We start from the raw sequence: 25,372 nt of genomic DNA, 5'->3' as shown, positions 1-25,372 counted from the left end.
CAGAGGAAGCCTTTTCTCCACCCACAGCACAAACAGAGCTGCTTGAAGTATGCTAAAGCACATTTGGACAAGCCAGCTTCATTTTGGAATAAGGTGCTGTGGACTGATGAAACTAAAATTGAGTTATTTGGGCTTAACATGAGTTATTTGGGCATGGAGGAAAAAGAACACAGCATTCCAAGAAAAACACTGCTACCTACAGTAAAATATGGTGGTGGTTCCATCATGCTGTGGGGCTGTGTGGCCAGTGCAGGGACTGGGAATCTTGTAAAAGTTGAGGGACACATGGATTCCACTCAGTATTAGCAGATTCTGGAGACCAATGTCCAGGAATCAGTGAAAAAACTGAAGCTGCGCCGGGGCTGGATCTTTCAACTAGACAACAACCCTAAACACTGCTCAAAATCCACTATGGCATTCATGCAGAGGAACAAGTACAACATTCTGGAATAGCCATCTCAGTCCCCAGACCTGAATATAATTGAAAATCTGTGGTGTGAGTTAGAGAACTGTCCATGCTCGGAAGCCATCAAACCTGAATGAACTAGAGATGTTTTGTAAAGAGGAATGGTCCAAAATACCTTCAACTAGAATCCAGACTCTCATTGGAACCCACAGGAAGCGTTTAAAGGCTGTAATTTGTGCAAAAGGAGGATCTACTAAATGTTGAATTCATTTATTTTTTGTGGTGCCCAAATTTATGCACCTGCATGATTTTGTTAAAACAATTATTGCACACTTTTTGTAAATCCAATAAACTTTATTGCACGTCTCAAATATCACTGTGTGTGTCTCCTATATGACATGTTTAACTGACATTTTTTTATTGTAACAACCAACGATTTATACAGGAAAATCATGACAATTAACAAGGTTGCCCAAACTTTCGCATCCCACAGCATGTATGTATGTATGTATGTATGTATGGATGGATGGATGGATGGATGGATGGATGGATGTATGTATGTATATATATATATACACACACATACATACACTGTATATATATATTGGAGTTCATGAAAATGGGGCACAAGGAAATCTACTTTACTAATTTGTAATTTACAATTGTAGGTATCTATTAGCACAGGTCACTTTTTATAATTTACTGTTATTATTTATACATTCAGTGGAGTACCTAGGGCATTGGACACCCAGTGCTGGGCATTAAATGTTTAAACAGGAAGTAGTGTGAAGCACTTAGAGATTGGAACCTCCGGTGATGGATGGAGGTATGTGTCCTGCCTGCCGCCGCTGCCAGTGATAGATGCTGGAGAGAAGCGCTGAGGGGAGAGCCTGAGGTGAGGAGGGGGGACTGTCCCTCCCCACCGATGTGCAATGCTCTCCCTTCATGTTACGACCCCTCCTGCTCCCCTAAAATGGCCCTGAGCGGGCATCTGGTGGGAGGGGGGGGGGCGCTCAAATTCTTGCAGGGTGGCCCAGTGACTTCTAGTTATGCCCCTGACCTTATTGGTTTGTGTTTATCATTGTATATTTATAAATGCATCACCATTGACCCCCAAATAATTTACTTAACCAAATGACACATTGTACCTTATTCTGGACCAGTCCCCTATCTTCTCATTGTTTTCAATTGGTTTTATTGCCTATTGCCAATAAAGTGTATAAATCTTCATTTTTCAATATTTGCCTTTGTTCATAGTTTGATTCATTTAGCTCTGATGCTTATGTACGGGTATTCTAGTGGTCTTTGCACATGATGGATCTTACACCTCATCTGATAGCTCCTATACATTATACTGCTGTATAAGGTACCAGCAAAACCTGCCAGAGTGAAATGAGAAGCATGACTTCCCCGTAGTGTGAAACAATCAATCGCCATGAGGACCCCAGGAACATCTGGGGCTACATAACACTGGGGGCCCATCTAGCTACCTAACCTTGGAGAAGAGCTACATAACACTGGGGGCCCATCTAGCTACCTAACCTTGGAGAAGAGCTACATAACACTGGGGGCCCATCTAGCTACCTAACCTTGGAGAAGAGCTACATAACACTGGGGGCCCATCTAGCTACCTAACCTGGATGATGGGGGGGCTACATAACACCGGGTGCCAAACTAGCTACGTAACCTGGGTGGGGGGGGGCTACATAACACTGGGGACCCATATAGCTTCCTAACATGGGTGAGGGGCTACAAAACACTGGGGGAACATCTAGCTACCTAACCTGGGTAGGCTACATAACACTGGGGGAACATCTAGCTACCTAACCTGGGTGGGGGCTAAATAACACTGGTGGCCCATCTAGCTACAGTGGCTTGCAAAAGTATCCGGCCCCCTTGAAGGTTTCCACATTTTGTCACATTACTGCCACAAACATGCATCAATTTTATTGGAATTCCTCGTGAAAGATTAATACAAAGTGGTGTACATGTGAGAAGTGGAACGCAAATCATACATGATTCCAATTATTTTTTACAAATCAATAACTGCAAAGTGGGGTGTGCGTAATTATTCAGCCCCCCTTAATCAATACTTTGTAGAACCACCTTTTGCTGCAATTACAGCTGCCAGTCTTTTAGGGTATGTCTCTACCAGCTTTGCACATCTAGAGACTGAAATCCTTGCCCATTCTTCTTTGCAAAACACCTCCAGCTCAGTGAGATTAGATGGACAGCGTTTGTGAACAGCAGTTTTCAAATCTTGCCACAGATTTTCGATTGGATTTAGATCTGGACTTTGACTGGGCCATTCTAACACATGGATATGCTTTGTTTTAAACCATTCCATTGTTGTCCTGGCTTTATGTTTAGGGTCGTTGTCCTGCTGGAATGTGAACCTCCGCCCCAGTCTCAAGTCTTTTGCAGACTCCAAGAGGTTTTCTTCCAAGATTGCCCTGTATTTGGCTCCATCCATCTTCCCATCAACCCTGACCAGCTTCCCTGTCCCTGCTAAAGAGATGCACCTCCCGAGCATGATGCTGCCACGACCATATTTGACAGTGGGGATGGTGTGTTCAGAGTGATGTGCAGTGTTAGTTTTCCGCCACACATAGCGTTTTGTATTTTTGCCAAAAAGTTCAGTTTTGGTCTCATCTTTCCAGAGCACCTTCTTCCACATGTTTGCTGTGTCCCCCACATGGCTTGTGGCAAACTGCAAACTGGACTTCTTATGCTTTTCTGTTAACAATGGCTTTCTTCTTGCCACTCTTCCATAAAGGCCAATTTTGTGCAGTGCACGACTAATAGTTGTCCTATGGACAGATTCCCCCACCTGTGCTGTAGATCTTTGCAGTTCGTCCAGAGTCACCATGGGCATCTTGACTGCATTTCTGATCAGCGTTCTCCTTGTTCGGCCTGTGAGTTTAGGTGGACTTGGTAGGTTTACAGTTGTGCCCATACTCCTTCCATTTCTGAATGATCGCTTGAACAGTGCTCCGTGGGATGTTCAAGGCGTTGGAAATCTTTTTGTAGCCTAAGGCTCAACACACACCATACAATCTTGATTGTTCAATCTCACCACTTTCATGTAGTATAAGAGCTTATCCAATCAATCATTCCAGGTATTTTCAATCTGTTGGCCCTTATACTACATAGATTTGGTAAATCTGTACAACCAAGATTGTATGGTGTGTGTTGAGCTTAAGCCTGCTTTAAATTTCTCAATAACTTTATCCCTGACCTGTCTGGTGTGTTCTTTGGACTTCATGGTGTTGTTGCTCCCAATATTCTCTTAGACAACCTCTGAGGTCGTCACAGAGCTGCTGTATTTGTACTGACATTAGATTACACACAGGTGCACTCTATTTAGTCATTAGCACTCATCAGGCAATGTCTATGGGCAGCTGACTGCACTCAGATCAAAGGGGCTGAATAATTACGCACACCCCACTTTGCAGTTATTGATTTGTAAAAAATGTCTGGAATCATGTATGATTTTCGTTCCACTTCTCACGTGTACACCACTTTGTGTTGGTCTTTCACGTGGAATTCCAATAAAATTGATTCAGGTTTGTGGCAGTAATATGACAAAATGTGGAAAATTCAAAGGGGGCCGAATACTTTTGCAAGCCACTGTACATAACCTGGGTGGGGGGCTACACAACACTGGGGGTCCATCTAGCTTCCTAACCTGGGTGGGGGGGGCTACATAACACTGGCCCATCCTCACTCGGGTTCTTTGATCTTCTTCAATGTAGGTCGCTCTCCAGGAAAAGAAAAAGGGGTGTAAGAGTTCCAAGGAACAAACATACACGGACAACACCCCGAGCAGAGGGGGTTGGTGTGGGATATTACTGGGAGGGAGGAGGCGCCCCAAGATGTGATTTGTGGAATCGATAATGTAAGCTGGATAAAACATACATAAATAGGCTTACCTCTAAAAGAAGGGGGTAGCCCAAAAAAAGTAATAAAATTTTAAATAGAAACCAGATACTTGAATGATAAACCTGTTTTGCAGATCGCCGTCCACTTCCTCAGATCAAATAACAAAAATGTCTCAATACTAGTCATTTGCAAGCAGGAAGCGCCTCTATGTCTTTTAAAAATTATATTACTTTTTTGGGCTACTCCCTTCTATTAGAGATAAGCCCATTTATATAGGTTTTATCCAGCTTACATTATCCATTCCACAAATCACATCTTGGGGCACCTCCTCCCTCCTAGTAACATCTAGCTTCCTAACCTGGGTGGGGGGGGCTACATAACTGGGGACACATCCAGCTACCTAACCTGGGTGGACTACATAACACTGGGGACCCTAATGGTGCATCATGGGGGCGAACTGAACTTCCGGAAGTTTGCGGTTCTCCGCGTACGCAAACCACGGAAGTTCGCCAGCGAACCGGTCGGGCCATCTCTATACATAACACTGGGAGCCTATCTAGCTACATATCCTGGGAGGCAGGGGGTACATAACACTAGGGGCACATCTAGCGGAAACAGTAAAAAAGGGCGCAGGTGGCTAGTGGACAAATCAGGCGCCGCCATTCACTCCCATAATAAATATCGTTTACTGGGCGCCGAACAGGAAAAAAGGGCGCCCGAGAATAATAACGTTTTCCAACGGCGCCCGAAGATTTTTCATGTTTTATAACTGCTTGTGATGATTTACGTTTCTTATTTCAATAAAACATTATTTTAAAGGTTATCCCTTACTGTTTGTAAAACATTATTATTCACAAAACAGAGCGATCAGTATGTAATGTAAATTGTAATATTTTATCCCTTACTGTTTCTAAAACATTATTCTACACACAATACAGTGATCACTAAGGAGGGTTTTAGGTTTAGGCACCACCAGGGGGGGTCTTGGGTTTAGGCACCACCAGGGGGGTCTTGGGTTTAGGCACCAACAGGGGGGTCTTGGGTTTAGGCACCAACAGGGGGGTCTTGGGTTTAGGCACCAACAGGGGGGTCTTGGGTTTAGGCACCAACAGGGGGGTCTTGGGTTTAGGCACCAACAGGGGGGTCTAGGGGTTAGGGGTAGGTACAGGGAGGGTTACTTAGTAATTTTTTTTTTAAATGTTATTATACGTTTCACTATTTGAACGGAAGATTAACGTTTTTACAATTGCCGATTTCATGCACATTATTTAATGATTTATAACTTTATAAAACATTAATTTTAAACGAAATACAGTACAATTCATTTTTAAACGTTATCCATGCTTATCGTTTAAAACCCCGCGCCCTTTTTTCCCAGCGCCCCTTTTTAACGTACGCCATCTAGCTACATAGCCTGGGAGGAAGGGGGTACATAACACTGGGGGCACATCTATCTACCTAACCTGGGAGAGGGTGTTTCATAACACTGGGGGCACATCTATCTACCTAACCTGGTAGGGGGGCTACATAACACTGAGAGCACATCTAGCTATCTATACTTGGGAAGGGGGCAACCTAATACTGGGGGAATATCTGTGTCTGTCCAGTCCTCAGAGAAATGTTGGGAAAGTGGTCCCCAGGCAGAGTCTAAACTTAATTAATTGAGTAATTTTTTAACCACAATATTTTTTTGGGCTACAGTTACCCCTTTATAAAAAAAATGATAACACTCAGGCTAAGAAGTTTTCTTTTACATAAAACATATTCTTGTGATAAATGCAAAGAATATATAAAGGTTACAAATAAGGTTATAATCAAAATGGCAACTGCTAAAATATCTGCTACCATATTGGTTTAGAGTATACATACCACAACTAAAGCCGTATATCCTAGACCGAGAGCGAAGCAAAATCCTCTCTCTTGTCTGATCTAGCTCACTACTGTTATACATTTTATACAATCAGCTTACTCCTCCCCAGATTGCATACATATGCATTCAGCCTTGTCCTTCACCAGAATACTTGCAGTTACCGGTAACAGACTGGCTACTTTCATTTCCTATTTTCTCTTCCTCTTATCTTGCTATACTTTGTTGTAAGTTGCCCAGCCAGCTCTGGTGAACCAGAACTTATTTGAGTGTATAAGGAGCTGAAAGACCAAAAAGCCTCCTTACTAAATTGCTATGCAAAAAACAGATGTTCACCTTCTTAAAGGATACCAGAGCCCAAATAAAGCAGAGAAAATAAAGCTTTATTTATTTATTAACAAAAAATAAATAATAAATGGAAAATGATTTTTGGACTAGTTGGAAAATCTTTGTCAGCCTTTGGAGTGGGGGGGGGGTCTAGGAGGAAGGCTGGGATGGGGGCTGCCATGGATCATTTCTAGCTACACCCCTGCATAGATACAGTCAATATTTATCTCAGTGACCATGTTCCCCTGCCATCACTATTGAGTCATATGCCAAATCCAATAGCATGAAGCAAAATTCTTCTTGTATCCACATAACGGTAATAATTTGTAATGCTCATTTTAAGAATTTTTTTTTATCCAACCAAGCCAGTTGTGAGGCCAGCATGGAGAACAGCTCTACAGCACAAGAAAAAAAAACTATATGGGGGGGGGGGGGGAGCACTAGACCACCAGGGAAAACATTAAAGTGCACTTCACAGGGTCCACACAGTAAAGGCGCTTCTGTACAGAGCAGACATCAGAGGTGTTATAAGGCAGTGTAACATTGGGGGTCACAAGACATGGGGTGGACAAAATAAGGGGAACTTTAATAAGGACAACTAAAATGGAGACCTGTGGAATGTAATATGGACACCATTATAGAGGAAATGAACATAGGGTCTATTTTAATCAAAATACTATTTTTCCACCTCCTTTAAGCATAGCCACTTTTGAAATCATGCCCCTACATAATAATATACTCTGTTAACCGCACCTTCCCCCTTTTTACCATTAAGATGATATTAATGCTATAGTTTGTCCTCCAGCCTAGTCACCTCCTCTCACTCTCGCATCCAAGACTTCTCACGGACGGTCCCTCTCCTTTGGAACCCTCTCCCTCAGCCGGTTCGTCATGCCACGAGTCTGGAAACCTTCAAACGTACTCTGAAAACACACCTGTTCAGACAAGCCTATAATTTGCTATAGGCAGCACTGAAGGCACACTGGCTCACCCACTAATCCTGGTGTTTCCTTCCCCTTTGTTTCCTCCCCACTACCCTCTAGATTGTAAGCTCGCAAGCAGGGCCGTGCAGAGGGTCCTTAAGTGGGGGATGCTCAAATTTTAAAAAGGGGCCTGGCAATGCCTTCTCCTGCATGCCCCCCCCTCCTCGTTTCTGGCTAGGGGGGTATTGATTGTCATGCTGCTGAATGCAGATGCTGGGTGCCATGTGCGTTCTGGGTGTAAGTACTGAGTGTCATGTCATGTGGGTTCTGGCTATGGTTGGGTATCGAGTGCCATGCAGGTGTTGATTACAAATACTTCGTGCCATGTAAGATCTGGGTACATGTCCTCGATGTCATGTGGGTGCTGGGTACAGATACTGGATGTGACATGGGTGCAAATACTTGGCGCTGGCTATGGGTGGGCTTTGGGCATCACATGGGTTTTGAATGCAGGTACTTTGGGTGCGGGTACGGGTTAAGTGGATACTTGGTGCAGAGAGTGGGTGCCATGTGGAAGCTGTGTGCAGGTGTGAGTACTGGGTGCAATTTTAGGCCTGGGTGCAGATACTTGGTGTCATGTGAGCGTGAGTACTGGGTGCCAGCTATGAGGGGAAGGGGTGGGTGATGGGAAAAGTACAGGTCAGTGTGGGTGCTGCAGGAAGGGGCAGGGCCATGCAGAGGATCCTCAAGGCTGTGGTGATCAAATTTGAAATCGATAAATCATGCTAAATTGTGTATGTAATACCCCCTCTCCAGAAAGCATAAGGCAGTCTTAGTGGGTGCCATGTGAGTGCTAATTGGTACAGGGAGCCATGTGAGTGTTGGACATGAGTGAGTAGGGAGTGCCATGTGCGGTCTGGATGTGTGCCATGGGAGAGTACTGAGTCTCATATGGGTTCGAACCAAGGATGGGTACTGGGTGCTATTTGGGTGCTGGCCATGGACGGGTACTAGGTGCATATAATGGCTTTGGAACTTGGTGACATGTGAGTACTGTGCCATGTGGGTGTTGATTATGGGGGTATGTGGGTCTTAGGTGCAAATACTGAGCGCCAAGTGGGTACTGGGAGTGTGTACATGGTGACATATGGGTGATGGGCGTTGGCTAGTGGGGTATTTGTTGTCTTGTGGGTGCTAAAGGCAGATGCTGGGTGCCATGTTGGTTCTGGCCTGGGTGCTGACACAGGGTGTCATGTGGATTCTGGCAGTATGGGTGGGTATCAACCATCATGTAGGTGTTGATTGCAGGTACTCAGTCCCTTGTGAGTTCTGGGTGCATGTACTGGATGTCATATGCGAGTGCTTGGTGTGGGTGCTGGGCACCAAATGGAGGCTTAGTGCAACTGGAACTACTGCAGCTGAAGCATGTAAGTGTTGGGTGCAGGTACTGGGTATCACATACCTTAGGTGCAAATACCTGGTGCCATGCCTGCACTGGGTGCTAGCTATGGGTGGGCATTGTGTGTCATGTGGGTTCTGAGTGCAGGTACTTTGGGTGCTAGTACTAATTATGTGAGTGCAGATAGTGGGTGCCATGTGAAGGCGGTGTGCAGGTGTGAATAGTGAGTGCCATGTTGGGGCTGGGTGCAAGTACTGTGCCATGTAGGTGCGAGTACTGGGTGCCAGCTATAGGGTGAAGGGGTGCAGGTATTGGGTGTCACGTTGCTGTTTGATACAAGTACTAAGTGCCATATTGAGGCCGGATGTGAGTATTGGGTGCAGGGTGCTTGGTGCAAGTACTTGGTGCTTGCTATAGTGGGGGTTACTGGTTGAGTGTAATGTGGGTGCGAAATATTGGTGGGATTGCTGTGGGTGCAGGGGGTGGGAGATCACTGTGGGTAATGCTATGAATGGTATAGTTGCTGCTAGGGGAGGTTGAGGTCAGTGTGGTTGCTGGGGGAAGGGTAGGTCACTGTGGGTGCTGGGAGGAGAAGTAACTGTGGGTGCTGTGGAAGGTAGAGGTCAGTATGGGTGCTGGAGGAAAGGGAGGTCACTGTGGGTCCTTTGGGGAGGTCACTGTGGGTCTTGGGAGGTAGAGGTCATTGTGGGTGCAGGGGGTGGGAGGTCAGGTCACTATGGGTGCTGCTATGAATGGCATAGTTGCTGCTAAGGGAGGTAGAGGTCAGTGTGGGTGCTGGGGGAAGGGTAGGCCACTGTGGGTGCTGTGGAAGGAAGAGATCAGTATGGGTGCTTGAGGAAGGGGAGGTCACTGTGGGTGCTGGGAGAAGTCAGTGTGGTTACTGGAGGAGGGAGTGGATTCTGGGTGTTGGGAGAGGCCACTGTGGGTGCTGGCAATGGGAGAGGTCACTGTAGGTCCTGCTTTTGGGATGGGAGTTCCCTGTGGGTGCTGCAGGGGACAGGAGGGTAGCCACTGGGGGAGGTAAAATTACTGTGCGTGCTGGGGGAGGGATAGGTCAGTGTGGGTGCTGGGGTAGGCAGGATCACTGCTAGAGCTGGGGAGGGAGAGGTCACTGTGGGTGCTAGGTGGAGGGAGAGGTCACTGTGGGTGCTAGATGGAGGGAAAGGTCACTGTAGGTGCTGGGTAAGGGAGAGGTCACTGTGGGTACTAGGTTAAGGGAGAGGTCACTGTGGGTGCTGGGGAGGGAGAGGTCAGTATGGGTCCTAGGTGGAGGGAGAGGTCACTGAGTGCTAGGGGAGTGGTCACTGGGTATTAGGTGGAGGGAGAGGTCACTATGGGTGCTGGGGGAGGTAGAGGTCAGTATGGGTCCTAGGGGGAGGGAGAGGTCACTGTGAGTGCTAGGTGAGGGAGTGGTCACTGGGTACTAGATAGAGGGAGAGGTCACTATGGGTGGCGGGGGAGGTAGAGGTCATTATGGGTCGTAGGTGGAGGGAGAGGTCAGTATGCCACACTAGGATTCCTGTCTGGGCCTCTTCACTTGAAAGTGTCCCAGACGGGGGCGGAGCTTCCCACGGGTGGGCGGGGCTTATCGCGATTGGGGGCAGAGCTTATTTTGCACAGCGAGAGGGGCCTTTTTTTGAAGATTTTAAAAGGGGGGGTGTCTGAGCACCCAGAGCACCCCCCTGTGCACGTGCCTGCTCGCAAGGGCAGGGACCTCCTCCTAGTGTTTCTCATACTGCTGTAATTTTAACATATGTATATGTACCAACTACATATCAACTATGTATGTATCTGTATTTATTCTATTCAATGTCATGACTGTACAGTGTCTTGTATTTCTTATGTATATTTGTTCCCCATTATTTGTTTGTACTATGTACAGCGCTACGGAAGATGTTGGCGCTATATAAATAAAAAATAATAATAATAATAATAATAGTTTAAGGGAAAACTAAAAATAAAAAAATAAAAAAAAAGTATAGAATGAAACAAAAATATACTTTTATTTCAAAAACAAATATTGTCACCATGCATTGTGCCAGCAGTAACTTAAAACAAGTTTTGTGATGCAAACATAGAAGTAAAAGATGAACACAATTTGTGGTTCTTCTTATACACAAAAAAAAAAAAAAGTTGTACATTTTTTTTCTTCAAAATGTATAGAAAATAAAAGAAAGACTAGTTTGTCATAAAAAAATATATATAACAATAGAGACATCTAGAGAGATATAGACATTTCTATCTCACTTAAAGAAAACCAGAGATGGGAATATACAAAGATTTTATACTTTTCCGGGGCTTCCTCCAGCCCCATAAACAGCTTTGAGTTCCTTGCCGTCCTCTGTTTAGCTGCAATCAGCCCTGGAAACTGGCAAAGTCACGTCAGTTGGGGTCTTCTGCACATGCGTAGGAGGTCTGTGCACGTGCAGACATCCCCGACTGATGTGACTGAGCCAGTTACCAGGGCTGATTGCTGCCGAATGGAGGCACTCGGGAGGACAGCGAGAGGCTGGTTGTGGAGCTGGAGGAAGCCCCAGGTAAGTATCAAATCTTTGTATATTCCCATACACTCTAAAGAACCCCTGAAGCAAATTTACATATAAAAATTAGATACTTACCACAATAAGGGGAAGGTCCTTGATAGCCCCAACTGGGCATGCGCGAGCTAGGTCTGTGCATGCCCAATAGAACAAAGCCACTCGTACATGGAGGGAAAAAGCTGGGCATGAGAGGTTGATCCCGAGGCTTTCCCATCCTCCTCACTCTCACTGATCCAGCCATGGGACCAACCGAACACATTCTGCAGGGTCTTGTTGAACATGTTCACACAGCCACGCTCCATTGTTGTATGAGCATGGCGGCACATTGCAGGCCCAATGACGGCCCATGTCTGTGCAATAGGACAGAGCACAGCTTTTTCCTCCATCCACAAGTGGCTCCGTGGTACTGCACAGGCGCAGACCATCATTGCACCTGCGCAGTGCAGCCATGCTTGTACACGGACAGGAGCAAGTACGGCTTACCGTTAAGAAGAGAGTCCCGGTGAGCAGCAGGAGGATCGGAGTAGCCTCTGGGTCATTCAGAGACTTCCCTCTACTGAGGTAAGTGTCTAATTTTATTTGTGTCACAGGTTTACTTTAAAGAATAGCGACCGCCAAGCACATTGTTCTCTTCCTCATCCCTCCTGCTGGAAGCCGCTCCATCATGTCCCTTCTCCCTTGCCCATATAAGGAGATATTAGCTACAGTAACAAGCACATCAGCATGCAAATAACAGAAAGCTTCCTCTTTCGGATATGATAAGGATAGATAAAGCATAAGATAAAGACAACTTGCATCAGCTGTCACAAATCTGCTCTGTGGAGCGGCAAAACAAACAGAAGCAATAATTACCCTTTCAACTATTCATTTCACACCTTAATATGGGAGTTAACGCTTGTAGGGAAAACAGATAATACCTAATGAATCTTACTACTATATTTTTTGTATGGTTGTATAACATTCTATTCTATTAAAAAAAAAAAAAAAAAACCAGGGTAGAACTAAAAAAAAAAAAAAAAAAAAAAAAATAATAAAAAAGTCTTGTTCAAATTGAGGAAATAAACAAATATGGCCTCATCAAAATCTGAAACCGAAACCTATTTAAGTGTTAAAAATAGTGATGTTTGGGTCAGGGCCAATTCTGACCCCGCAGCCCAAGAATCTAGCTTCAATTCCATCTACTGCAGCGGACACTCCTGTATCTATACCCAGGGAAACATTCCGTTGTAAATGGATCAGCACGGACAGAGAAACTTGCCTTTACTCCATTTACATCAATTCCTATGTCAGCGGAGGCATTCAGACCTTTTACTTCTGCCTTAAATGGACCAGCACCGACAGAGAAACTTGCTATTTCTGCACTGGCTCTTGCCTTTACTCCATTTTTATCAATGCCTGCTTCAGCGGAGGCATTCAGACCTTTTACTTCTGCCTTAAATGGACCAGCACCGACAGAGAAACTTGCCATTTCTGCACTGGCTTTTGCCTTTACTCCATTTTCATCAATTCCTATTTCAGCGGAGGCATTCAGATCTTTTGCTTCTGCCTTAAATGGACCAGCACCGACAGAGAAACTTGCTATTTCTGCACTGGCTTTTGCCTTTACTCCATTTTTATCAATGCCTGCTTCAGCCGAGGCATTCAGACCTTTTACTTCTGCCTCAAATGAATCAGCACCGACAGAGAAACTTGCTATTTCTGCACTGGCTCTTGCCTTTACTCCAGTTACATCAATTCCTGCTTCAGCCGAGGCATTCAGACCTTTTACTTTTGCCTCATATACACTGAACTTTGCTCTGGCTTTACGTACCCCAATCCTAGCATAAGCCTTGGCCTTTGGAAGCCTTTTCCCATGTTTATCTCTGGACCTCAACACAGCAGAAGCGCCAAATTCAGCATAGGCCTCCTGAACGTATGCTCTACTAGGGCTGTCAAATGTGTCAATCATCATTTCAATTAAACCTGCCCGTGTTAGTATAGCAGAAGCCTCGCCCAAAGTTGACATTTTCTTTGTTTCAAAGTCTTTCAATGAGGGTCTGGATGAACTTTAAAGTTTTTAAAACCTTTCCTCTTAAATGTTGACTTTCAGTTCCAGCCCACTTTTTCCAATAGGAAATTCCTTCTGCCACTTAGTATTTTCAGTATGGTGTTATCTTCAGATGGATGTCTTTTTTTTTTCTTACCACGCTCCTGTTGATAAAAAGATGCATTTATTATCTATAGATACTCAAAAAATGTTACCACATAAAGCAAAGACAAAATTCATTGGATACGATCTTGACGCAAGGAAAAAATTAAGGGGGAAAGGACAAGGGGTCAAGTACAAGCAGAGGTTAAGATAAATAAAAAATGCCAAAAGGTCAGTGAAGCCATGGCCAGGGGCGTAGCAATAGGGGGTGCAGAGGTTTCGACCGCATGGGGGCCTTGGGCCAGAGGGGCCCCAAGTGGCCCTCCCTCAACCACAGTATTGGCTCTCTATTGGTCCTGTGCCTATAATAATCACTTCTACAGATACTTTGAATAGTAGAAATCATTAACAAGCTGTCCCCCATCCCCTTCTTGCACCTCTGACACTGTAGTTGCTATTGGCAGGTTGTGATGCGCCGTATCAATTGTTATGTATAGAGTGCTTGGGGGGCCCCATTGTAAAACTTGCATCAGAGCCCACTGGCCATGGGTTATGGATAGTCAGACCTAGGCCCTGAGTCTATTAACATTCCTGTTGACTTTCCTTAAAGGAAAGATTTTATCATATAATCGATGTCATGGCCAAACCATGAAAATTTGCGATCATAATTGTTTATGTAAACTGATTGACAATCGCACTCCAAATCGAAATTGTATGTGTAGAAACAAAACAACTGGGGCCTCTTCAGGCCAGCTAAATAAAAGGTCTAGTCTCAAATAGGCCAAACCCGTTTTTAGGGGCATGCAAGGCGGATGTGGAAGGGGGTGGAAGCAGTGAGAACACTGTGATACAGCCGTGGGAAGCCCCCCCTCCTTCCTCCCCTTGGGCCCCACTCTGTGCTCTCCCCTCTAGTGCACAGCTTTGGCAGCGGTGGGCGCAGGTTACTCTTACAACTCACCTCTTCCAGACTCAGGTCTCCATACAGTAGAGCTCCACCTGCTGCCAGTCTTCTGTGTTTCCAGTGTTGCCTGCGTGTTGCCTGCACTGAGTAAAGCTGCGTAGAGTAACCCGCGCCTACCACTGCCAAAGCTGTGCGATGGGGGGGGGGGGGAGAGCACGGAGAGGGGGCCCAAGGTGAATGAGGGAGGAGTCAGGCACCCTCCTCCCAGCTACATCACACAGTGTGCCTGCTGCTCCCCCCTCGGGCCCCTCCTACATTGCACCACCTCCTGCCTGGCTACCTATACAGGGGGGAACAGATGCCTGGCTACCTGTACTGGGGGCACCTATGAAAAAGCTATAGCAGAATTGCTAGCGTCCTGACAAACTTTCATGTCACAAGCAGTAGGCAGCAACCCCATTAGACGCCTCTGTAATGGAATCCCCTACAATATCCACGCTTAGTACCAAAATGTTGTAATCTGTCAGGGATCGTTAATATGCCATTATTGTATGCGGGAGATGAGTGATACACGATATACATACATGTAAGATTAATCAAGCCTCAGTTTATCATTTTGCAACTTCACTTAAAGAGAAACTCCGACCAAGAATTTAACTTTATCCTAATCAGTAGCTGATACCCCCTTTTACATGAGAAATATAATGATTTTCACAAACAGACCATCAGGGGGCGCTGTATGACTGATTTTGTGCTGAAACCCCTCCCACAAGAGGCTCTGGTACCGTACGGTACTCTGGGCAAACTGCCACAATGTAACAATGTTCACAGACAGGAAATGGCTGTTTACAGCTGTCTGCAAGGCCAGAACAGCTAGAAACAGCTACATAACCTGCCCACAGTAAAAATGTCACCATGTAATAAATGTCAGAATGTGAATCTGGGAGAGGAAAGATTTTACAATGAGCAAACACTGACTAAATCATTTATACATAATTATTGTAAAAATGAAGCACTTTTTTTATTACATTATTTTCACTGGAGTTCCTCTTTAAAGTGACACTAATGAAAAAAAACAAAAAAAACAAACAAACCAAACAAACAAAAAAACAACTTATGATATAATGAATTGTATTGTCAGAATTCTAGCGGTTTATTTATGCAGGAAAAGCTGTTATACAGTATGTGTATGTTTTAAGTTGTAATGTTCTATGCAAAGTTTTATTATAAACTGTAAAGTTGGGGTACTTCTTTAAAATATTGCTCTGGGACATCTCATCATATTCCAGACAGTGACATTTTTATAAGATTTTTTTAACTTGTAAACTAGAAGAATGTTGACATTTACTTGATACAAGGCCGTAACAGCCAGCAAGAAAAGATAACATTTTCCAGCCAGAGAAAGTGAAAATACAGTATGAAAAGTATAAACAAATTGAAGTTTAATACCATTGTCTTAACCTCCTTGCCGGTTATCCCGAGCTCAGAGATTTCTCCGGCCCCGCTGCGCCGATTTTCAAAAAAATATTTTTACTGCACGCAGCTAGCACTTCGCTAGCTGCGTGCAGTTTCCGATCGCCACCGCCGCGCCGCCCCCCCTCCAAACCCCTTGCGCAGCCTGGCCAATCAGTGCCAGGCAGCGCTGAGGGGTGGATCGGGATTCCCTCTGACGTCTCGACGTCCACGACGTCGGTGACGTTATCCCGCCCGGTCTCCATGGCAGGAAAACCCGTTCTGAACGGGATTTCCTGCTTACTCTGATCGCCGAAGGCGATCGGAGTGGATAGGGGGATGCCGCTTGTCAGCGGCTATTATGTAGCGAGCCCTGGGCTCGCTACAGGATTTAAAAAGAATTTAAAAAAAAAAAAAAAAAAGTGCTGCGCTGCCCCCTTGCCACCAGAATTGTAACGGCAAGGGGGTTAAAAAGCGTGGTTGCCATTTTATATTGCAGAAAGATACAATAATCAATACATTCCTTCTACAGAAAGAAATTATTGTTAAACCCTATAATTAGATCTAATAGAATTTGTTACTCTGAAATACTTTTAATGCTGGATTCTGCAGTGAACATTTCAAAACACATTAGCTGGCCACAATAGTGATGGAAAAGAAGTTTCAAGGGGTCTAACACCTGGAGGGGGGCATGGCGGAGTTGAGATACACGCCAAAAGTCCCCAGGAAAAGTCAGGATTTGAGGCACAGCATTTTAAGGGCAGAAATCACATTTTAGTGCTTTAAAGAGAGTCTGAAGCGAGAATAAATCTCGCTTCAGACCTCATAGATAGCAGGGGCACGTGTGCCCCTGCTAAAACGCCGCTATCCCGCGGCTTAACGGGGGTCCCTTCACCCCCAAATCCCCTCGGTGCAGCGGGGGAGCGCTTCCTGGTTGGGGCAGGGCTAACCGCTGCAGCCCTGCCCCACGCGCGTCTGTCAGCGCGTATCTCCGCCTCAGTCTTCCTTCACTGAGAGGGGCAGGGGAGAGGCGGCGAAGCGCCGCTGATAGACGCGACTGGAGGCAGGGCTGCAGCCGTTAGCCCTACCTCCAGGAGCGCCCAAATCTACGACCAAGTCTTGTGGGGGGGGGTTTGGGGGTGAAGGGACACACGTTTAGCGGCGGTTTAGCAGGGGCACACATGCCCCTGCTAACTATGAGCTCTGAAGCGAGTCGAATATTCGAGTCGAATATTTTTTACTATTCGATTCGACCTCACTATTCGAGTCGGTATTCGAGCTCATTATTCGAGCTGACTCTTCGAATTGGCCTTAAATAGCTTCCAACACTTGTTTTGAGGGTGAATGATGCAAGAAACATCTTTTTTTCCAAGTAACAACAGCAAGTGATTATGTGGGGATGTTCCTTTAAAAAAAAAAAAAGGTGGAAAGAGAAGTTGTGTCCAAAATCTTCTCCTTCTCCTTCTTCTCTTATTTCTCTTTTATATTTTTTTTAAAGAAATGCAGCTATTTTTGAGCGTAATAAATAGCTGGTTGCGCACGCATGTTGGAAGCGCCATTGTATGTGCTCCCTGGCAGTGGAAACACACAGACAGCAGGAGGTAAATTCAGCAGCAGGAGGAGGAGGATGATTGTGTGGCAGCAGGCAGTCAATGAGGCAGGCAGCGAGACGAGACATAATAGGCTGTGGTACCTAGCGGTGGTACCAGGCCGTAAATACACAGGATGAGGTTCCAGACAGCGGTCGTGAAGCCCACATCATGTCCAATACACAACTGGGACAACACAGTTTTCAACCCGGACACCTCTAAAAATAATATCACACAGTATTAATAAAAAGTATATATAATTTTTTGTTTTTTTTAAAGAAATGCAGCTATTTTTGAGCGTAACAAATAGCTGGTGGCGCACGCATGTTGGAAGCGCCATTGTATGTGCTCCCTGGCAGTGGAAACACACAGACAGCAGGAGGAGGATGAGTGTGTGGCAGCAGGCAGTCAATGAGGCAGGCAGCGTGACATAATAGCCCTGGTACCTAGCGGTGATACCAGGGCTGTAAATAAACACAGCAGGAGGTCCCAGACAGTGGTCGTGCAGCCCACATCGTGTCCAATACACAACTGGGACAACACAGTTTTCAACCCGGGCACCTCAGAAAAATTAAACCTTTTTTTTTTTTTTATGGTTTATTTGTTTTGTTTTTACAACAAATTACACAGACAGATATAGCTATTGTTTGACGTAATAGCTGGTGGCAGAGTGGCAGCAGAAGGTAAATCTGTGTACCCTGGCAGTGGGAAACACAGACAGACAGCAGCAGCAGCAGCAGGAGGAATGGAGGAGTAATGTAAGCAACTATTGTTTGACGTAATAGCTGGTGGCAGAGTGGCAGCAGAAGGAAATTCTGTGTACCCTGGCAGTGGGAAACACAGACAGACAGCAGCAGCAGCAGGAGGAATGGAGGAGTAGTGTGAGTGTGGCAGCAGGCCAGGCAGGCAGCGTGACATAATAGCCCTTGTACCTAGCGGTGATACCAGGGCTGTAAGTAAACACAGCAGGAGGTCCCAGACAGCGGTCGTGCAGCCCACATCGTGTCCAATACACAACTGGGACAACACAGTTTTCAACCCGGGCACCTCAGAAAAATTAAACCTTTTTTTTTTTTTATGGTTTATTTGTTTTGTTTTTTATAGAAAATTACACAGACAGATATAGCTATTGTTTGACGTAATAGCTGGTGGCAGAGTGGCAGCAGAAGGTAAATCTGTGTACCCTGGCAGTGGGAAACACAGAGACAGCAGAAGGGCAGTACACAGCAGCCCACTGTAGGTGTAAAATGTGTGGCTGCAGGCGACGTAATAGTCAAAGTGAACCAGGCTGGCTTAGTGAGCAGGAGCCAGGAGGTGGTAAAGGGTGGTAAGGCACATTAACGATGGTTCTTCAGTTCATGTCCCCCTCTCGCCGACAACAGGGGCCAGGAACTCGCCTTCCACCCACGCCTGGTTCATCTTGAGAAACGTCAGTCTGTCCACAGACTTGTGAGACAGACGTGAGCGTTTCTCGGTGACCACGCCACCAGCTGCACTGAAGCAGCGCTCGGACAGCACGCTGGAAGGGGGACAGGACAGCACTTCCAGGGCGTACTGCGCCAGCTCGCTCCAGATTTCCAGGCGCTTGACCCAATACTCCATGGGATCAACAGGGGCATCGCTGTCAAGCCCGCTGTAGGACCCCATGTAGTCAGCCACCATTCGGGTCAGGCGCTGGCTGTGACCGGAGGAGGATGCTGCTGCATGCACCTCCTCTCTAGTCACTGCTGCCGGAGCCTCTACAGTCCTGTAGAGCTCGTTGCTGAGAGACAGCAGGTCTGTGGGGCGCTTGCTGCTGGATGCAGGCACCTGCTGCTGCCTCTGTGCTGGCTGGACAGTGGGGGTGGAAGGCTGGGGGAAGGCTTCCTCCAAGCGCTCAACAAGGGCCTGCTGCAAGCTCCTTATTTGTTGCGCTGGGTCTCCTCCTGCAGGCGGCAGGAACTGGCTCAACTTTCCCTTGAGGCGTGGGTCCAACATCATGCTGATCCAGATGTCCTCCCTCTGCTTCATCTGGATCACCCTGGGGTCCTTGCGCAGGCACGTCAGCATGTGCGCTGCCATTGGGAAGAGGCGGGCCACGTGTGCTGGCACATCGACGGCAGTGCTGTCCTCATCCTCCTCCTCTGCCTCCTCAGCCTCATCCTCTCCACCCCCGCACCAACTCAGCTGCGCTGTGCTGATCCCCCTCATCAGCAGCAAGGTCAGGGACCTCCACCAAGTCCTCCTCCTCCTCCCCCTCAGAGGTGGACTGTGCAGCTGCATGACGCTCCTGCTGGTCCAAGGCTGCCTTCCTGTTCCAGCAAAGCATCGAGGGCCCTGTTCAGCAGACAAACCAGGGGCACCCACTCGCAGACCATAGCATGGTCCCTGCTCACCATGTTAGTGGCCTGCAGAAAGGGAGCCAGCACTAAGCACACCTGCTGCATGTGCCTCCAGTCATCATCGGGGACGATGGACGGGATGTTGCTGGTCCTGTCCCTTCTCTGAGCGGCGGACACAGTGGCCAGGGCAAGGTACTGGTTGACAGCGCGCTTCTGTTCCACCAGACGCTCCAACATCGCCAGGGTGGAGTTCCAGCGAGTCGGAACGTCAAGGATCAGCCGATGGCGTGGCAGCTCCAGCTCCTTTTGCACGTCTTCCAGGCTCGCACAGGCTGCAGCCGAGCGCTGGAAGTGACGCACAACGTTCCTTGCCGTTTCCAGCAGTTCGCCCATCCCCTGGTAGGTGCGCAAGAACTTCTGCACCACCAGGTTCAGCACGTGGGCAAGACAGGGGATGTGGGTCAGGTTTCCCCTGTCTATTGCGGCAACCAGATTGGCCCCATTGTCGGCCACCACCTCTCCGACTCTGAGGCCTCTGGGGGTCAGCCAAATCCTCTCCTGCTCCTGGAGTTTGGCCAACACATGGGTTGCCGTCAGTTTGGTCTTCCCAAGGCTGACCAAGTGCATCAGCGCTTGGCAGTGGCGGGCCTTCACGCTGCTGCTGAGGCGGGGGGTTTGGCCAGGTGTGCCGGAGAATGGCAGAGGATCGGAGGAACCTGCTGCAGTTCCCCTGACCCTGCGGGGTGGCACCACCCACTGTTGCTGCTGCTGCTGTGCCCGCTGCTGCTCTCCCATCCTCACCCCCTTCCACGAAGCTGACCCAGTGGACAGTGAAGGACAGGTAGCGGCCTGTCCCGAAGTGGCTGCTCCAGGAGTCCATGGTGATGTGGACCCTTTCACCAACCGCGTGCTCCAGCCCTCGCTCCACATTGGCCATCACAAAGCGGTGCAGTGCAGGAATGGCCTTGCGGGCGAAGAAGTGTCTGCTGGGGAGCTGCCAGTCTGGGGCTGCACAAGCAAGCAGCGCACACATGTCGCTCCCCTCCTGCATGAGCGTGTACGGCAGGAGTTGGGAGCACATGGCCCGTGCCAGCAAGCCGTTCAGCTGCCGCACGCGACGGCTGCTGGGAGGCAGAGCCCTAACCACCCCCTGGAAGGACTCGCTCAAAAGGCTCTGGCGTGGCCTTTTGCTGGCACGGGAATCAGCAGACACAGCAGAGGAGGCCACTGAGGACTGGCTGCCAGAACAGGCCTCAGTGTCGGCGGCAGGAGTTGCAGAGGGGGGAGGAGCAGTGCGTTTCCGCACTCCTGCTGGTGCTGCTGGAGGAGCAGGAGGGCGGGTGGCTGCTGCTGCTGCTGCTGCTGCTGCTGCTGAAGGCTGTGCAGTGATGGGTGTGGTGCCACTGCCAGCACCAGATGCCTTCAGCCTCTGGAACTCCTCATGCTGGTGGAAATGTTTCGCAGCAAGGTGGTTGATGAGTGAGCTGGTGCTGAACTTTAAGGGGTCTGCACCTCTGCTCAACTTCCGCTGACAGTGGTTGCAAGTGGCGTACTTGCTGTACACTGTGGGCATGGTGAAAAAGCGCCAGATTGGTGACAAAAACAACCCCCTACGGCCTGGAGCCGCTGCTGCCTGTCTCCCTGTGGTGGTTGGGGTGGGGGCTTGGGTGTAGCTGGTGGTGGTACTGGCAGATGCTGCTGCTGCTGAGCCTGAGACACCAGCAGGCTGTGGGACCTGCCTACTGCTGCCAATGCTTGCAATGATGCGCCTCCTTGCAAGGCCCACAAGCGCATCCTCCTCCTCCCCAGAGCTGCTGATGACGACATCCCCTGGAGCTGGTGGCACCCAGTCTTTGTCTGTCACCGTGTCATCATCATCCTCCCTCTCCTGAAACATGTCCTGCTGGGATGATGACCCCCCAAACTCCTCTCCTGATGCATGGATGGGCTGCTTGACTGTCGCCACAGTCTTGCTGTCCAATCCCTCCTCCCCCAAAGTGCCCATCAGCATCTCCTCCTCAAAATCGCCAACAACAGCAGACAATACCCTGATGGTGCCTGGGGTCAAAAAACTGCTGAGTGACAGGTCGGCGACTGACGGTGAACTGGCCTCCTCCCCAGGCCCTGCTGAGGGGCTGCTGCGAACAGGGGTGGTGGTGGTGGTGAGGGTGGAGGCCTCGGATGCAGAGCTGATGGCGGGCTGCTCATCCTCTGTCATCAGTTGCACCACAGTGGCTGCATCCTTTTCCTCAATGGGACGTTTCCGACCCGGCTGGAGGAAAATCGGAGCAGGTGCTACACGCTGCTGCTGCTGTGTCTCTGCAGCGTGAGTTGCAGATGCTCCTGCTGGGTGGCGCCCAAGGCGTCCACGGCCAGTGGCTATAGGAGGAATGTTAGCCACTGACGCTGCTGCTGCTGCGGAACTGTGCATGGTGGCGCGGCCGCGGCTTGCCACAATGCTGCTCCCTCTCCTCCTAATTCCCTTGCTGCCCTTCCCCTTGCCCAAACCGCGCTGGCTGCCACTTCCAGACATCTTAGATGTTTTGGGCGTAAACACAAAAGTTTTTAAAAAGGGCGGGTGAAAAGTGGGGTACTTTAATGGGGTGGGTTGGTGGGTGAGGTGACACTAATCACTAAGTGATTAGATCGCTAACTGATTAGTACAGTACAAATACAAAATACAATAATCGGTAAACAGTAAGTGTGAACAGTGAACAGTGAGTGTGTCCCCTAGTACACTAACTAGAAAATACAATAATCAGTAGTAATCACTCAGATTCAGTAGAAGGAAATAGAGTGTGTGTACACACTACAGACAGTAAGCGCACACACGCGCAGGAGCTAGCCTATGAACAGTGACTGAGTGAGTGTCCCTACCCTAGTACAGTAAGTAAGTAGTAACAGTCAGGAAGTACAACTAGAAATTACAACTTAATCAGATTCAGTAATCAGTAGTAATCAGTGGCGTCCCTACCATGGGGCGGCCAGGAGCGCTCCGCTCCGGGTGTCAGCTCCAGGGGGGGTGTCATCAAGGCCTCCCCAGAAGCCTTGATGACACAGGAGGGGAAGCAGCGCTGAAGGAGGGGTGGCAGCGTCGACGGGGAGGGGGGAAATACCCCCCCCACATCTCCCTCACCTGGGTCCCCTCCTTCGGCGCTTCCCCTCCACGGGCGCCGGCAACGGGCACTGACAGGGCGGCTAATAGCCGCCCTCAGTTTACCCGAGCAGGGCTACGGGAAGATGGCCGCCAAAGCCCGCACTGGAGACAAAAATAGACGGCAAGATGGCCGCCGACGCCATCTTGCCGTCTATTTTTGTCTCCAGTGCGGGCTTCGGCGGCCATCTTCCCGTAGCCCTGCACTGATGACGCAGCAGAAGACGGCGCGGGACATTCAAGAGGAGCTGCAGAGGCTGCCTGGGATTCGAAAGAGAGGTTTCATCTGCAGGTAAGTGAATGGTTTTTTTTTCTTTTACAGGTGCACCGGCCCGGCCACCCACCGCTGCTGCCCACCTACCCACCACTGCTGCCCACCTACCCACCACTGCTGCCCACCAGGCTACCCACCACTGCTGCCCACCTACCACTGCTGCCCACCTACCCACCGCTGCTGCCCACCTACCCACCACTGCTGCCCACCTACCCACCAGGCTACCCAGCAGGCTGCCCACCGCTGCTGCCCACCTGCCCACCACTGCTAGCAGGCTACCCACCACTGCTGCCCACCTACCCACCACTGCTGCCCACCTACCCACCGCTGCTGCCCACCTACCCACCACTGCTGCCCACCTACCCACCAGGCTACCCACCACTGCTGCCCACCTACCCACCGCTGCTGCCCACCTACCCACCACTGCTGCCCACCTACCCAGCAGGCTACCCACCACTGCTGCCCACCTACCCACCACTGCTGCCCACCTACCCACCAGGCTACCCAGCAGGCTGCCTACCTACCCACCAGGCTACCCAGCAGGCTACCCACCACTGCTGCCCACCTACCCACCGCTGCTGCCCACCTACCCACCACTGCTGCCCACCTACCCACCAGGCTACCCACCACTGCTGCCCACCTACCCACCACTGCTGCCCACCTACCCACCACTGCTGCCCACCTACCCACCACTGCTGCCCACCTACCCACCAGGCTACCCAGCAGGCTGCCCACCTACCCACCAGGCTACCCACCGCTGCTGCCCACCTACCCACCGCTGCTGCCCACCTACCCACCACTGCTGCCCACCTACCCACCAGGCTACCCAGCAGGCTGCCCACCTACCCACCAGGCTACCCACCACTGCTGCCCACCTACGCACCACTGCTAACCACCTACGCACCACTGCTGCCCACCCACCCACCACTGCTGCCCACCTACCCACCACTGCTGCCCACCTACCCACCAGGCTACCCAGCAGGCTGCCCACCTACCCAGCAGGCTGCCCACCTACCCACCACTGCTGCCCACCTACCCACCACTGCTACCCAGCAGGCTGCCCACCTACCCACCAGGCTACCCAGCAGGCTGCCCACCTACCCACCACTGCTGCCCACCTACCCACCACTGCTACCCAGCAGGCTGCCCACCTACCCACCACTGCTACCCAGCAGGCTGCCCACCTACCCACCAGGCTACCCAGCAGGCTGCCCACCTACCCACCACTGCTGCCCCCCTACCCACCAGGCTACCCACCATGCTACCCACCTACCCACCACTGCTGCCCACCTACCCACCAGGCTACCCACCACTGCTGCCCACCTACCCACCGCTGCTGCCCACCTACCCACCACTGCTGCCCACCTACCCACCAGGCTACCCACCACTGCTGCCCACCTACCCACCAGGCTACCCAGCAGGCTGCCCACCTACCCACCAGGCTACCCACCACTGCTGCCCACCTACCCACCACTGCTGCCCACCTACCCACCACTGCTGCCCACCTACCCACCAGGCTACCCAGCAGGCTGCCCACCTACCCAGCAGGCTGCCCACCTACCCACCACTGCTGCCCACCTACCCACCACTGCTACACAGCAGGCTGCCCACCTACCCACCACTGCTACCCAGCAGGCTGCCCACCTACCCACCAGGCTACCCAGCAGGCTGCCCACCTACCCACCACTGCTGCCCCCCTACCCACCAGGCTACCCAGCAGGCTGCCCACCTATCCACCACTGCTGCCCCCCTACCCACCACTGCTACCCAGCAGGCTGCCCACCTACCCACTAGGCAATCAGGCTGCTCACCCTTCACCACCTACCCACCAGGCTATCAGCTTGCCAACACTCATATCTGCTACCGATATTGTGTATTTTGTGGTCAGATCTGCTACCGACATTGTGTATTTTGTGGTCAGATTAACTGCCGACATTGTGTATTTTGTGGTCAGTTTAACTACCGTCATTGTGTATTTTGTGGTCAGTTTAACTACCGTCGTGTATTTTGTGGTCAGTTTAACTACCGTCATTGTGTATTTTGTGGTCAGTTTAACTACCGATATTGTGTATTTTGTGGTGAAATCTGGTGCTGACATTGTGTATGTTCTGGTCAAATCTACCACAAGATTGAATGATTTTTTTCTGGTCAAATCTGCCGACATGATTGAATGTATTTTCTTGTGAAA

The 25,372-nt window shown here is 49.3% G+C and overlaps 1 protein-coding gene across 1 annotated transcript in view; it reads right to left on the bottom strand.

The window, feature by feature from the left end:
• Positions 1-12,367: 12,367 nt before the first annotated feature.
• Positions 12,368-25,372, bottom strand: part of LOC137541306 (uncharacterized) — a 141,086-nt gene continuing 128,081 nt past the window's right edge. Inside the window, exon 3 of the mRNA XM_068262549.1 lies at positions 12,368-13,555. Within this exon, the coding sequence (XP_068118650.1) occupies positions 12,534-13,370 (837 nt within the window). The 5' untranslated portion in view covers positions 13,371-13,555 and the 3' untranslated portion in view covers positions 12,368-12,533. The remainder of the gene's footprint in view (positions 13,556-25,372) is intronic.

Source organism: Hyperolius riggenbachi, chromosome 12 (assembly GCF_040937935.1).
Source record: "Hyperolius riggenbachi isolate aHypRig1 chromosome 12, aHypRig1.pri, whole genome shotgun sequence".
NCBI lineage: Eukaryota > Metazoa > Chordata > Amphibia > Anura > Hyperoliidae > Hyperolius > Hyperolius riggenbachi.
This window is presented reverse-complemented; position numbering and strand designations above follow the sequence as displayed.